This window comes from Geotrypetes seraphini, chromosome 4, assembly GCF_902459505.1.
Source record: "Geotrypetes seraphini chromosome 4, aGeoSer1.1, whole genome shotgun sequence".
Lineage (NCBI taxonomy): Eukaryota > Metazoa > Chordata > Amphibia > Gymnophiona > Dermophiidae > Geotrypetes > Geotrypetes seraphini.
In genome coordinates this window covers 139,909,365-139,926,189 of record NC_047087.1, presented here as the reverse complement: position 1 = coordinate 139,926,189, position 16,825 = coordinate 139,909,365, and the positions used below count along the sequence as shown (strand labels likewise).

The 16,825-nt window shown below is 42.4% G+C and overlaps 1 protein-coding gene across 1 annotated transcript in view; it reads left to right on the top strand.

The window, feature by feature from the left end:
• The window catches only part of PLEKHG4 (pleckstrin homology and RhoGEF domain containing G4), a 517,593-nt gene that overhangs the window by 426,681 nt on the left and 74,087 nt on the right, over nt 1–16,825 (top strand). The window contains 1 exon segment of the mRNA XM_033942931.1: nt 3,713–3,890. Within this exon segment, the coding sequence (XP_033798822.1) occupies nt 3,713–3,890 (178 nt within the window).

Below are 16,825 nucleotides of genomic sequence, written 5' to 3'. Positions count from 1 at the left end.
GATGTGTCTACCATCACTCCCAGGTCTCTTTCAAGGGTACTCACCCCTAGCGGTGATCCCCCCATTTTATAAGTGAACATCGGGTTCTTTTTCCCTATATGCATGACCTTGCATTTCCCTATGTTGAAGCTCATTTGCCACTTTTTGGCCCACTCTTCCAGCGCTGTCAGATCTTTTTGGAGATCTTTGCAGTCTTCCATGTTTTCAACCCTGCTGTATAATTGATGGGCCGCCGCGGGAGCGGACCGCTGGGCGGGATGGACCTCTGGTCTGACCCAGCGGAGGCAACTTCTTAAATTCTTATGTTCATACCGTGAAAAAAGCCACAGCATAATGACTGAAACGTTTGTTTTGCCTACCCAGATGCAGCAAGACCTGGAGAACTGCAACAATTATGATGCCAGCTGCAGAAGCCTAAGAGAACATCTTTTGATATTGTTTGTATGATATTATGGTATTACCTGTTTGTACTCCATTCAGAACTAGGAGGATTGGCATATAATAAATGTACATAAATAAATAAACACATATATAGGTTAATAATTTTCTGCACAGTCAAACTGTACAGGTACCCTACAGAGGGAGAATGCAATTTTAAGTAGCCCTTTCTCTGTAAGTATTCACTTTGAATATCAAGCAAACTAAGGCTAATATTCAGACTGTGGGAGTCAGCTGGACTGACTCCTGCAGTCAGTAGTCAGCTTGCATATTCAGTGCCGGGCAATATCTGTGACCAGCCTTGAATATCCGAGTGGTTTTTGGCTGGTTTAAATTTGACCACCTAAGTCGGTATTCAGCGTTGGCTAGTTAGGTTTAAACCAGCGAAAGATATTCCAGGTATTTCGGCTGCCAAACTTAGCCAGTGATGTGCTGAATATCACTGGATAGCTGGTTATATCACACAATATAATCAGCTACCTGTTAAGCGCTAGCCAACAATATTCAACGGGAGATAGCCACTTATCTCCTGCTGAATATTCAGGATAGCCAGCTAAGTGCCATTTAACCAGCCAGGAGCTTCTCTGTGCTAAAGAAATTATCTGGTTTCATTTATTATTCATGGAAAAGAGACCTTTGAAGAAGAACACCTGTGCTGTCAGCAGCTTGCATACATTTCTCTGTGGGTCAAAAGGGTGATACCAAGGATGAAGTCAGATTCAGCTCTGTTAGTTTTGTGCAGGGAGTTTATATTTAACTTCCTGTGCATACTTCCTTGTTAACCGGAACTCAATTAACCAGAACTCTCAAGCAACAAAAAAAAAATCTAAGAACTACTGTAATACGTTAAATGAAAATAAAATCAATTTCTGGCAGAAATTTAAGCATAAACTTGGCACGCCCATGCTTTGCCTACTACATGTCCAGTAGTTTGTCTGGAACAGTTTATGATATGGCATAGTATGGGGTATAGTATTAGTCATGCATATTTTTAATAGTAACTCTCAAGCAAGCAGAAACTACATTTATCTGGCATCTGTCAATCCCCATGGGTGCTGGTTAACTAGTCTTCTGTATCCAACATTGTCCAACAGCAGGGCACAAGTACCTAGAAAAATCCCAAGGAGTAAAACAGATTTTATGATGCTTTTGAATTTTTGATTTATAAAATTATCCAAGCCTTTTTTAAACCCTACTAAGCTAATTGCTTTCACCATATTGTCTGTCAATGACTTCCAGATTTTAATTACAGTGAAGAAATATTTTCTCTGGTTTGTTTTAAATCTAACACAAACAAGCAAAACGAGAAAGAGCAAACAGGAAAAAAAGGCAAGAGAGATGTCCTAATCAACAAAAAAAGTAAACTTTATTATGACAAAGTCCCAACAAGGATCCAGGTTTCAACAGATATCTTCATCCTTGTTGATACTTTGTCATAATAAAGTTTACTTTTTGGTTGATTAGGACATCTCTCTTGCTTTTTTTTATTGTTTTAAATCTACTAATTAGTAGCTTCATTGCATGCCCCCTAGTCCTAGTATTTTTGGAAAGAGTAAACAAGTAATTCATATCTACCCGTTCTACTCCACTCAGTGTTTTATAGATCTCTCAATTCTCCCCTGAACCATCTTTTCTCATGACTGAAGACCCTAGCCGCTTTAGCCTTTATCGTTTTTGTCACCCTTCTCTGTACCTTTTCCAATTCTGCTATATCTTTTTTTGAGATGTGATGACCAAAATTGCATACAGTATTTGAGATGTGGCTGTATCATTGAGTGAGGGGATCTGATCGAGACTTTTAAAATACTGAAAGGATTCGACAAAATAGAACAGGAAACACCTTTTTTCACATTGTCGAAGGTGACTCGGACAAGAGGTCATGGAGCTGTGGGGAGACAGGGTCAGGACAAATGTCAGAAAGTTGTGTTTCACACAGCGAGTGGTGGATGCCTGGAACGCTCTCCTGGAGGAGGTTGTGGAGGAAACCACCATTCCAGGATGTAAGGGCAAGTTGGATGCATATCTTCTTGAAAGACACATTGAGTAACTAAGGAATTTGCCAGGGTAGACCTGGATGGGCCTCCGCATGTGCGGATCGCCGGACTAGATGGACCCATGGTCTGATCCGGTGCAGGCATTTCTTATGTTTTTATGTCATTATAACATTCTAATTCCTAACATTCTATTTGCTTTCTTAGCCACCGCTGCACACTGAGCTGAGGGTTTCAACTTATCCTCAGCAATGGCACCTAGATCCTTTTCCTGGGAAATGACTCCTAACATGGAATCTTGCATCACGTAGCTATAGTTTGGGTTCCTCTTTCCCATATATATCACTTTGCACCTGCTCACATTAAACATCATCTGCCATTTTGATGCCCAATCTCCCAAGGTTCTCTTGCAATTTTTCACAATCCTCTTGCAATTTAAGAACTTTTAACAACTTTGTGTCATCAGCAAATTTAATTATCTCACTAGTTATTTCCTTCTCTAGATCATTGATAAATATGTTAAAAAGCAGTAGTCCCAGCACAGACCCCTGGGGATGGAAGTTTGCACCTGAAAACTCTGTGGGCACTGTTATGGCCATAATCCTTGCTAGGGAATTAATTTTAAGGGGAAGATTTGTGGGCTTGTAATCCCTCCAAGAAGATTGAAAACTAGATTTTTAAGGGGCCAGTATTCAAAGACATTTAATCGAGTTAGCAAGAACTGTTATCTGGATAAGTGCCAGTGAGAAGGTTATTCAGCAGTACTAACTAGAGTGTGCTGCTAAGTATGTTCCATGACTGCTTTGGCAGTATCCATACAGTGCTGGGTCAATCCATGGGTGGAGCTTGGATGAAGCTAAAAGTTATCCAGTTAGCAGTCATATTCAAGCTGTTCTTACTTTTACTAGTTAGTGGTTTGAGTATGCCTACTAACCAGATTGCGCTTATGGGTTAGCACTGAAACTGGATGTTCAGTACCGGCTGGTATCCAGGTACTGGCAATGATTATCTGGTTTCATTTTAATCAGGCTGGTGTTTTACTAAACTGTTGCTCACTGAGGTTAAATATTGGGCCATAAATAAATAGAATTGTTGGTGATGATATAGTGCTTACTCATTGATTAGTGTTTGAGAGTGTTGGCAATAGCTACCTTACTATTGGTTAATGTATCAAAAATGATTCAAATAGATCCACCAAATAGGATTTCTTTTTGTTTAATGTACACATTCTCTAACTCCCTTTTCCTAATGTTCTTTCATTGTTAACTTTTTCCTAACTCTAGACTGCTGATATTGGTCTAACAGAAAACTCTGGTGACAGCGGATTGCGATTTGAAATTTGGTTTCGAAGACGAAAGTCCAGTGATACCTATGTGCTTCAGGCTAGCACAGTTCAAAACAAACAAATGTGGACTAGTGACATAGCAAAGATCCTGTGGCAACAGGCTACACGGAACAAAGGTACTTCTCTCCTTGCTTATATGTTTACTGTTTTTTTAGCAAATTTTATCAAATGGAGAAATTGTTCTTCTGAGAGACAAGAAGTCATGCACGTGCAGGAGCATTTCCACAGCTATCTAAAATAGTTTATAAGGCTTTTCCGAGCATGTGTGACTTCTTGTGTAGTTGCGCCCTGTCTTTATTTTCATTCACTGAGTACACTGAACATGTTTACCATATCTTTTGCTGGGGAGATTTTACAGTGATATTGACTCTTTTCTACTTTCCATTTGCTGGGGCTCCTCTTACTCAGCTCCTCTTATCTTCTTAGTTCAATTAATGGAAATTTTCAAGTTGAATGTCTTTTTGTGATAGGATATCAATTTCAGAATAAGTTTATTCTTTCACTGCAGAGTGCTGCTGTTAGGACCTTGGTCTCCATTTTTTTTTTTTTTAAGTTTCAAAAATTTTATTGAGAAATAATGCCACTTACAAACAGAAAAATATACACAGCAACAATGACAACCAACCCCCCCCCCCCCAACTCATCAGAATGTTGTACAGTAACTCTTCAGTACAATGCTCATTACCAAAACGCAGAAAAACCTTCCCCGCTCCCCTCCCCCGCCCCAGGGCCATTGTTACAAGTAGAAAAAATATATAGGTGGGTATGGGCACCACAGGTCTAAACACATCAAGTTTATTTCAAGTTTATTTCAAGTTTATTTATGTTATTTGATTGAACGCTTTTCCAAGTTACAAAGCGTTTTACAAAAGATAAAATTGGATTTCGAGAAATCACTTATATATAGTATATTAACCAAACATACAAGGGTAACAACTTTAAAAACCACTAGAAACAGTAGGAAAGAGGGGAAGAAATACAATTTTTAAAGAAAAAGTACATAAAAGGGAAGTACAATAGGGGGGTGTGAGGAAAAGAATTAGGGACTAAAGAAAGGTCAATAGAGAGGGATATTGGTAGTCTGAATTTAAGGGAGGTTGGAAACAATAAGATTTTACCGGGAAAGTGAACTTTCAGTTAAATGCTTCTTTAAAAAGAAGGCACTTTAAACTTTTCTTAAATTTTTGCAAATCCTGTTCAAGTCTTAAGTATAAAGGAAGAGAGTTCCAAATCGTTGGGGCAGTAACCGAAAAGATAAAAGCACGGCGTGTTCCGATAATTTTTAAAGAGGGAACGTTTAAAGTAGACTGAGAGGATGATCTAAGAACTCTAGACGAACTATATGGAATCAGCACAGAACTCAAGAAGGACTTTCTATCCATCGTATATATGAGTCCCACACAAAAAAGGTGTAAGATGATTATGCAATAAAGCTTTTAATTTATTCATCAATTGACTGCACACCGGAGGATGAGCCTGCTACCAGTGAGCAGCCAATAGAAGTTGACTAGCAGGCCAGCTTATGGATTTTACTCGAGAGCACGCCTATAGGAAGATGCAGAAGAACACTGCTCACAGATCTGGGAACTTTGCGATGTAATGTTTCTGACGATTTCAAATACCATATCTTGGTCTCCATTTTTTATTCAGATTTTAATTTTACCTTATCTGTTTGCCTCACCACATAAATAAGATCACCTAAAAGTCAGTCCTACCTTTATTCAGTGCCCTTTAGCCAGTTAAATACTGAATATCACACTTAACCGCAGTGGCATAACTAGCATATGTGACACACGGGGCCCATCATTTTTTGACACCCCCCCTTCTGTTAAAGCCCGATTATGGCCGTACACACTCTGTCATTTGACAAGCAGATGCATCCGGGGACAATATCTAAGAGAAAACAGACACCTATTGTCTCTCAAACATGTCCACTTTATTGAATGTTCTGTACCTCAATTTATATCATCTTACATGGGTAAGGGTCGTCAGCATATGACGTAAATGCAAACCATATCAGATCACATGCAACTTTAAAAGAAATAACAAAATCCTTTACTTATCTAAAGCCAAAGTCTAAAGGTGCTTTGGCTAACAAAGTCTTATCTAAATTTTCATACAAATACAGCTAAGAAAACAATTAGATTCACTTTACTACAGAAGAAAACACATCTCTCAAATATACAATGGCCTTGTAGTATATCAGCAGGAGAAGGCAAACAATCTGGATTTACAACTTCAAACACAACTTAAGGAAAACTATATAATAGAATAGCCTTATAATATTTGGCAAGAGAAGGCAAACAATATCTGGATTAAACATAGCATAAGGACACACATCTTTTCAAACATTAGATGTCCTTGCATTATTACAGAGAAGGAAAAACAAACAGGGCCTGGGTTTCTTACTGCTCCAAAACACATTCTATGGAAAACTACAAGACGTGTCCCTTCAAATCCCCTCTTACGTCATGTAAATGACGTCATGAATGTACAGCATGAGCTTGGAGGGAGAGATATTCCAAATATGTCTCTCGAGGAGGAGTTTTAGGAGCTGTAATACGAATAACACAGCGCATGAGCAGTCGAAAACTTACATAAGAGACAAGAATGCAGATAATAATAGAGATTATAACGATAAGAAGGTCTTTTACCCAGCCCTGCATCCAACTAAAATACTGGTCCCAAGGATGAGATAAACCAGAGTTATGTTTGAGCTCAGCAGAGAGGTCTGCTAATTTCTGAATGGCCATAGTAACTTTTCCTGTAGGACCTGTATTATCAGGAATAAATGTACAACACGATAAAGTACTGGGAAGAATTTTACAAACACCCCCCTTCTCAGCTAAAATCATATCTAGGGCCATACGATTTTGAAAAGCCATCTGAGAAGTGGGGCCTAACTGATCAGCAATACCTTGCAAGGCATCTCTAGAGTAATTCACAAAGCGTTGCTGATTATAATAAATGTAATTAATCCAATCAACATTCTTATTGATAGTAATAAGGGGAATAAGGGATTCAAACCCAGCCTTAACCTGGTCTCGGGCCTTGAATTCATCTGGGACCCCTCTTGGGACCCCTATAGCATCTATATATACATGCGGATCAAAACTACCAAGGAGATCACGTCTATGTCGAGACAGAGGAGAGGAAGAAAGTGAATAGGAGGAAGAGTGCCCTTCAGAAAGGATATGCAGAGGCATAATAACCTTAGCTAAAGCACACTGGCCTATCCACTGGCTGGGTAGCTTAACACGGAGCCTAAAGTCTCCACAGAGCCAGTAAATATCACCTAGAGTGAAAATCTGATGCTGTAACAATGGGGCATACCTATAATCCAAGACAGAACAATAACCTGGGGGAAAGTTGCCCACAAAACTTCCCTGTGTCAAATTAGAAACATGACATGTGTAATTACCCTTATAGATAGTAACGGCTATGTCAAGCGTTTTCTGTCCTGGCAGCAAAGGGTATTTAGAACGCCACAGCGCACAAAGGGGATCAGTAAAATTAGAGGAGATATTGGTAAATAACCCAAAAAAGCATGGTTGGATACCAGGAGGGAGGTCCAGAGGTACGGTTCCTAGATGGGGTCTAGCTTGAGCACATATGTAACAATTACTCTTATTATGTTGATCAGCAGTGAATTTCATCCATTCTAACCAAAGGTTACGTTCTGAAAACCCTACCTCAACAGCCATAGTATCTTCAAAAGTGGGATTGGCAATAGCCATCATGTCAGTAAGTTTATTGAATGTAGGGGCCAGTGGGTTAGTATTTTTGGGGCCCCCACAAAATGGCGGGAGAGGATGAGTGGAGGTAGATAGATCCCGTAAGAAAAACTGATGGGTCGGATAGCTAGACCCACCCTTAAACCATATGCCCATAACGTACATACCTTCATCAGTAGGTCTAGGGTTGTCAATAGTAAGAGAAAGCTTAATAATTTGTTCAGGAGCCCTTCTCCTATAACAGTTTCCAATCTTACGAAGGGTCATACGAGTAAGCAGAGATTTACCATTTTGATCCACTTTTTTTAGAGCACTTTCTGGTCTATAAGCCCAGTCAGTGCCAGTATTCCACCCTACTGCTCCCCAGGATGCACACTTATCCCCCCAACGTAAGTCAGCAACACATATATATATATCTTTAGTTTTAGGAATCTCTGAGGACCAATGGCATAGCCTTGGGATATCAATTGATGAGCAGACCATAATGTCACAATACTCAAAGGAGAAGGTGGCAACTTGCACACTACTGGAATTATACCAAAAGGTAGTATACTGTCTATCTTTCTGAATTCCAATTGAAGGACAGCCTTTGCGAGGGAGTAGTCCAGCTTGACGTCTCAGTCGCAAAGAGGCGCCGGGGGTGCTGTTTGCAGATGAGTACATTGTTGGAGTGTCATTTACAGATGGGTATGGGCAGAAAGTGTCGTGAACCCAGGACACATCATCCCTGTAGACACAGTTAGAAATGATCCATACAGGAAAGAAAACTAGCAGCAGCGCTGCCAGGAGGAGAAAGATAAAGTTGGTGGAATGCTGTGATGAGATCATCATGTTGTTCCTCTGAAGGGGGTGAAATCTGCGCAGAGACGGCTTGCTTCTGGGGTTTTAGGTTAACCCTCTTCAAGCGACTTGCGTGGATCCAAACAGGAGACTCCTCAGTGAGTACAGCGGTCCTGGTCACAGCGATCACAGTAGTGGGAGGGCCAAAGGGGAAATCCGTCTGCTTCCGATCCTTGAAAAGCTTCTGGATGATGACTTCATCACCAGGCTGGAAGGAATGGGTAGGAGTCTGTGGAGAGAAAGGAGAAGTGCAAGACACAGTTCTTTCAACATGCCCTAATGTTTCAATGAGCTTCCGAACATATTCTTCTTGTATCAAAGGAAGATCACTACTCTCAACTATGGAGGGTCTGTCTACCCATGGGGCGGGGAAAGGTCGTCCCATGAGAATCTCAAAGGGAGAGTAGCCAGTGGTGCAGTGAGGCTGCATCCTGATTTCAGCTAAAACAATAGGGAGGAATTTTTTCCAATTCACAAACGTGCCAGCTGTGGCTTTCCTGATTTTGTCTTTAATAGTCCTATTCATGCGTTCGACAATACCAGAACTCTGTGGGTGATATGGAAGATGAAATTTCCACTCAATACGGAGTGCGGTAGCTAAAGCTTTGCATACTCTGGCAGTGAAAGCAGGACCATTATCTGAATTGATGTGTATGGGACATCCCCACCTAGGGATGATTTCACGAAGTAAAATGTTCACCACAGTCTGAGCAGTTTCATTTGTAGTGGGAAAGACTTCAGGCCATCGGGAAAACATGTCAACAATAACAAGAGCATAATCCTGGCGGGTCCCAGTGGCATGAGGTATATGAGTAAAATCAATCTGTAAGTGTGAAAAAGGAGAAGTGGGGTAAGTAAGATGCTGGTGTGGTGCTTTATGGGGTATGTTGGGATTAGCACGGAGACAAGTTAGACATCGAGCTATATATGTCTGTATCAGGGAGCGAAGATCAAGAATGAAAAAATCACTGGCAAGGAGCTGGAGTGTCGAGCGAGCACTACGATGACCAATGCCATGATATTGAGCAATGAATAAGGGAGAACTAGCGGCTGGTATACAGGGTTTCCCCTCTTTGCACCAAAGTCCGTCCGAAGGGCGGCTTTGGGCACCAGCAATTTGCCAGGCATCAAGTTCAGAGGGGGTAACAAAGGATTGAAGCTGGGAAAAAAGAGAAGAAGGGGGAAAAGCAGGAGGAGAAAGAAGAGGAAAGAGAACAGAGGAAGGAGGGGGGTCCAAAGCAGCTTGTTTAGCAATGCGGTCAGCCAGAGCATTACCTCTGGCAACTTCAGTCTGAAGGCCAGTGTGTGCACGACAATGAAGAATAGCAACTGCAGCAGGCAGGAGTAAAGCAGAGAGAAGATCCGAAACAAGGGAAGAATGAGAAATAGGCTTACCATCAGCGGCCACAAAGCCGCGACGCTGCCAGATAACACCATGGTCGTGTACAACACCAAAGGCATATTTAGAGTCAGTATAAATATTAACGCGTTTACCAGAGAAAAGGTGACAGGCGCGAGTAAGAGCAATGAGTTCAGCAGCCTGTGCCGATGGATAGGGGAGGGAAAAGGCCTCATGGATGATATCAGGGAGTTCAACCACAGCATATCCTGTGTGGAAGGTGTTGTCACTAGGACGTGAGCAAGAACCATCAACAAAAATGGAGGAAGCATCAGGGAGAGGAGTAGAGGACAAATCAGGGCGAGGGGAAGTGTCTTGATATATCAGGGAGACACAGGAATGATCAGGAGGAAGCGCATCCTGTTCACCCTTAAGACCCAAAAGACCATTTAAAAGTAGAGCAGGGCCATATGTCGGGGCAGAATATCTGATGGTGAGATTGGGATTAGAAAGGAGGATGACCTCATAACCACTAAGGCGCTGAGCTGACATATGCTGGGTATGAATATTGCGAAGGAGGGCTTGGACATCGTGAGAAGTATGAAGGGTAGTGGGGTGACCAAGGGTTAGAGGAGTAGCCATCTCTACCACCATAGCACATGCAGCTAGGGCCCTTAAACAGGCAGGCATGCCTTGAACTTGAACAGGGGTAACTTTAGAAAAAAAAGCAACAGGGCGTAACTTACCGCCATGATCCTGAGCCAGGACGCCCGCCATAGTTTTACAATTGTCACGAGCAAAGAGATGAAACATTTGGTCATAATCAGGAAGACCCAAGCCGGGGCTAGAAACCAAAGCACATTTCAAATGTCCAAAAGCGTCCAACATTTCTTTAGTCCATCTGATAAGATCAGTCATTTCAGTACCTAGGGTCTGTCTCAAAATCTGGTCATAGAAGGAACAATCAGGGATCCATTGGCGGCAGTAACCAATCATACCAAGAAAAGTAAGCATGTCTTTTTGAGTAGCTGGGCGAGGCAAACTCAGAACAGCAGCAATGCGAGAAGTGCTAATTTTCCTCTGACCATGAGTCAGGACAAAACCCAGGTATTCCACTTCAGTTTTACACCATTGTAGTTTCTTTCGTGACACCTTGTGACCACACAGAGACAACCATTGTAAAAGGTGCAAACTATCAGCTTGACAGGTCTCCTGAGTTATGGAACACAAAAGAAGGTCATCCACATATTGAATGAGAATAGAACCATGGGGGGCAGTCCATGACTGTAAAGTAGCCCGCAGGACAATGGAGAAAACCACAGGGGAATCAACATATCCTTGAGGCATTCTACACCAGGTATACTGCTGTTGCTTAAAAGTGAATGCAAAAAGGGGCTGAGTGTCCTCATCAACAGGGACAGAAAAAAAAGCATTCTTCAAATCAATGACTGAAAAAACATGAGTTGCAGGTGGAATGGAGGAGAGTAGAGAAGGGACATCCGGGACAATGGGTGCAATGGGAATCACCAAAGCATTAACAGCCCTAAGGTCTTGAATAAAACGGGGGGTGCCATCAGCTTTGACAACAGGATTGATGGGCGTATTGTAGGAAGAGATGGTGGTTTTAATAATACCAGAGGAAAGAAATGAAGCAATTAGTGAAATCATGACTTTCTCCTTTTCTTGGGAGATTGGGTACTGCTTAATGAAAACAGGAATGAGTGATTTCAGAGAAGCACGATAGGGGGTACATGAAATAAAGCCTACATCAGTGTCAGTAGAAGCCCAGACCGGAGAGTCTGGGGGAAGGGGCAAAAGTGTGTCAGGGCAAGTAGAAAGGTAAAGGGTGGACGGAGGGCGAATGGGAATAACGGAGGAAAAGACATGCAAACCTCCTGTATCATCTGTAGTGAGCTGAATGAGGAGAGGAAAAAAAAGATCTCGACCAAGAAGGCTGACAGGGCAATGGGGAATAATAAGAAAGGAGTGCTGAAAAAGAGTAAAGCCTGTATCAGGATGAGCTACAGACAGGGGTGTGGTACGATAGGATTTAGTCAAAACCCCATTAATTCCCATAGAAGGTTCAGCATTCATGCGTGGGCCCCGATAGTAATCCTCACTGATGGTGCTACAAGTGGCACCCGAATCTACAAGAAAAGGCACTGGACTCCCTTGTACAATAAGAGATATCATAGGAGAATCCTTAGCAAAGGCAGAGACCAAAGTGAATGCTGGGGTGTAAACCTCCGGGCCCCTTCATTGGGGAGTAGGGGGGCTGTGCCAGGAGATAGGAAAACGAGGAGAAGTGGCAGATGGTCTCACAGTAGAGGGAGGGGTAGGCACCACCGGTGGGGCGGGCTGAACTGGTAATGCGGGGGGTCTGGGATGAGGGCATTGATTAAGCCAGTGACTAAGGTCCCCACAATTAAAACATCCAGTACTTCTGGATGGATTATTACCACCTCGACCGGAGACTGGAGCCCTCCCCCTGCGAAACCCGCGACCCCTTCTTCCACGAGTAGTAGTCAGGCGCGGTCCCCAGGTGGGTAGCTGGCCCTGATGCAGGATTTCCCGAGGTTTAGAGATCTCAAAACAACCTGCTGCCTCTTTTTCCATTAATTTATTTTGAAATTCAGCACGAGAACTAGTGGGCCATTCTGAAATCATTTGTTTGACCAGAATTTGCAAGGGAGAACGGAGGTTAGAAAGAAAAGTCTGAATAAGTAGGGAATCCATATTAGCATGAGAACTGAGACCCGCCTCTTGGGTCCAGGTTTCATTAAACCTCTTCCAGAAATCCACAACAGTTTCACCTGATTTCTGTTTGCAGGCTACTGCAATAGGAAGGGAAGATCGAGACTTAAAACACCGATCAAGCTCTGCCTGTAATTCATTCCACATAACAGCATTTCCTGCTTCAGTATTCAGTCTATAAGCAGTAGCTGTGACAGTAGCAGGCTCTAAAACACTAATACTAGGGACATTAGACCAGTCCCAAGGGGAACTGTGTCCAACAATGCCATCTATAATAAGGCGCATATCTTCCTGCGTATAATTTCGACCCTTGCATGCTCGTTTTAAATAGTGAAAAGTCGCACTAGCAGAGACAAGAGGCTTGGGGCAGTGTTTAATGATCTTGTTAATGTCTTCTAACTCAATGGGTTTCTTCAAAAGAGTATCCCCCACTGTGAGAAAGGGCATCTGTTCTTGCATCAGCTCCTGTACTTCCGCAACCCTTTGAGTACCGCTACGAGTGTGGAGGGGTGAAAAAGAGATTATCGGCCCCCGAACAGTGGGGCTGGTCGTGGATACAGTGGGAAATGTAATGTCTTGGGACAAAGTGTCAGCAACCTGTCCTGATGCAACTGCACCGGACAGGACGGGAGGTGGAGGAGGAGGAGGAATAAGAGTACTACCGATAAGGAGGTCAATATCATCCTTAGATAAAGAGGGATAAAGTTTAAGAGGAGCACCGGGTGAAGGAATTTGTAAATGATAAGGAGGAGGGCTAGCAGCACAGATAGATTGTTCTGCAGCATGTAATTGAGCAGGGGAAAGAATGGACAGCTTGGATGTTTTATCTTTATCAGTAGCTGACCAATAAGGAGCATATGTAAGCCAATTAATGCCTCCCCTTCTCATATATTCTTTGTCCCAGTGCGGATCCCCTAAATAATATGGCCATGCCTCATGATCCCCCAAACACAATCCCTTTATCATATCCATATGAAACGTATCATTTGCCCCATCTCGGGGAAACGGACTCGAACTATGAAGTCCTTCAGTCCAGCCAGCCATATTATCTATCCAAGGATCGATAAGATAATATCCCGTGTCACATACACGGGCAACGTAAGCCTTACAGGTCTCAGCTTTCTTAGGGGGGGGGGGAACCTTACTACCGTTCTGACCCATTACAAAAACAATATAGCAATGCAGGAATCCCGCTTATCTTACCTTATAAGCGAGATACAGAACAGTAATATACAATATAGTCTTATACTCTATAAAATCTTATCTCTAAGCAATAGAAAAGAATAGCGATAGAAGAGAGAAGGCACATACAAAAAGTGTTAACCCCACAAACGACAGAGTGCGCAGGCAGCTCTATAAGTAATATAGTTCTTCCCAAAAGAACAATAGGAGTTTCTTTATTGTTATAAACTCCGCTATAGACTTCCCAAAAATCTATATTTAACAAATAAAGGGTGGGAACAGGGCACCTAATACCCGTGAGTATTAAAGAACAGAATTCAAAATTCAGAAATACTCACAAAATACCGGTGATATCAACGTCCCTCCCGGAGGAGCCCCCACCGTTAAAGCCCGATTATGGCCGTACACACTCTGTCATTTGACAAGCAGATGCATCCGGGGACAATATCTAAGAGAAAACAGACACCTATTGTCTCTCAAACATGTCCACTTTATTGAATGTTCTGTACCTCAATTTATATCATCTTACATGGGTAAGGGTCGTCAGCATATGACGTAAATGCAAACCATATCAGATCACATGCAACTTTAAAAGAAATAACAAAATCCTTTACTTATCTAAAGCCAAAGTCTAAAGGTGCTTTGGCTAACAAAGTCTTATCTAAATTTTCATACAAATACAGCTAAGAAAACAATTAGATTCACTTTACTACAGAAGAAAACACATCTCTCAAATATACAATGGCCTTGTAGTATATCAGCAGGAGAAGGCAAACAATCTGGATTTACAACTTCAAACACAACTTAAGGAAAACTATATAATAGAATAGCCTTATAATATTTGGCAAGAGAAGGCAAACAATATCTGGATTAAACATAGCATAAGGACACACATCTTTTCAAACATTAGATGTCCTTGCATTATTACAGAGAAGGAAAAACAAACAGGGCCTGGGTTTCTTACTGCTCCAAAACACATTCTATGGAAAACTACAAGACGTGTCCCTTCACCTTCTGTATGAAAAACATGATTTTTAGTAACAAGCCACACGTCACACATGAATACCAAGGAAAAGGCAGCATCTTACATACTGCATTGAGCAGTACAACATCAATACACCCATTGTAAAACTAAACAAGCCAGACTAGTACAGATCAATCCTACACCGTCAATCCTAACAGAAAACCATGTCTTTTGAACACACAGAACACAGAAAACACATTCGCCTAGTATGGAATATGTCATCACAAACTAACCCCTTCCCCTTTTACGGTGGTAACAGCTCTGACACTCATAGAATTCTAAGCATCAGAGCTGCTACCACCACGGCTGGCGCTAAAAAACACTCCACAGTTTTGTAAAAGGGGAGATAAAATAGAAATACATAGACAAAGGTTAAATTGAACCAGCAAGAAGCTGGACTCTGGATACAATGCAACACCACAGAAACAGTGACACATGTCTCCTAAAGCAATAAATAAATAGAAAATTTTTGTTCTACCCTTGTCTTCTCTGGTTTCTGCTTTCCTCATCTTCTTGTTACTCTCATCCTTCCATCCACTGTCTGCCATCTCTCTGTCCCTATATGGCATCTTCTCTCCTATGCCCCTTCCAGAAACCGTATGCCTCCCCCTTCCATCTCTCCTTTCACCCCCATTGGTCTGGCATCTCTCACCTCTGCTTCCTTCTCCCACACCTCTCTTCTGCAATCCCTTTCTTCCCTCATTTTCCTTTTCAGTTTATTTTCTGCATCCATCTAGATTACGTTCTTACTACCCTCTCATCAATTTCCTTTTTTTACTGTCTACCTACAGCTCGCCACCTCTTTCCTTCACCCCCTCCAGCATGTCCCTAACTCAATCTTTTTCCCCCCCATCATGTGCCCTCCTTTTATTTATCCCCTCCTTCCATCATGTGCCCTCTTTCTCTACCCCTTCCATCTAGCTAAAAAAAAACACTGCCTGGGCTTTGCAGTCCCCAGTTATGTCTCTAGTAGGATATATATTTCAAATCTGATATATTCTAATGACAAAATAGAAATAAAATGATTTTTTTTCTACCTTTTGTTGTCTCTGGTTTCTGCTTTTATCTTATTTTCACTCTTTTCCTTCCAGCGTCTACCCTGTCTCTTCAATCCAGCATCTGCCCATTCCATCCACTGTCTGCCCCTTCCAGAAACTGTCTGTCTCCCCCTGCCATCTCTCCTCTAGACCCCCCCCCCTTTGGTCTGGCATCTATCATCTTCCCTCTGTTCCCTCATGGTCTGGCATCTCTCTCTTCTTATTTCCTCCGCTCAGATCTGATATCTCTGTCTCCTTCCCTGTTCTGTGGCATCTCTCTCTCCTCTCTCTTTCTTCCCTTTCCTTCTCTGGTCTTCCTTCTTTATTTTCTGCCTCCGTCTAAATTAAATTCTTTTTTTACTATGCAGTCCTCAGTTTCCCTCTTTTCACTGTGTCTACCCACAGCAAGTCACCCCTTTCCTTCACCCCTCCACTATCTCACTAACTATCTTATAGAAACATAGAAACATAGAAGATGACGGCAGAAAAGGGCTACAGCCCATCGAGTCTGCCCACTCTGCTTACCCACCCCCTGTCTATGCCCTAATAACCCAATTTCCTTATCTTGACCCTCGTAGGGATCCCATATGGGTATCCCATTCATTCTTAAAGTCTGGCACACTGTCTGCCTCGATCACCTGCACTGGAAGCTTGTTCCAATGATCAACCACTCTCTCTGTGAAGAAATACTTTCTGGTGTCGCCATGAAATTTTCCGCCCCTGAATTTGAGCGGGTGCCCTCTTGTGGCCGAGGGTCCCTTGAGAAAGAAAATATCATCTTCCACTTCGACACGTCCCGTGAGGTACTTAAATGTTTCGATCATGTCTCCCCTCTTCCTACGTTCCTCAAGAGTGTAGAGCTGCAATTTGTTCAGTCTCTCTTCGTACGAGAGACCCTTGAGCCCCGAGATCATCCTGGTGGCCGTCCGTTGAACCGATTTCAATTCTGCGCACATCTTTACTGTAATGTGGCCTCCAGAATTGCACACAGTACTCCAGATGTGTGTCTTCTTCCCCCATCCAGCATATGTCCATTTTCTTTATCCCTCCTTCTATTCAGTATGTGTTCTCTTTCTCCACTTCCATTCAACATTTGCTCTCCCTTCTCCCCACTTCCATCATCTGCCCTCTTCTATCTCCC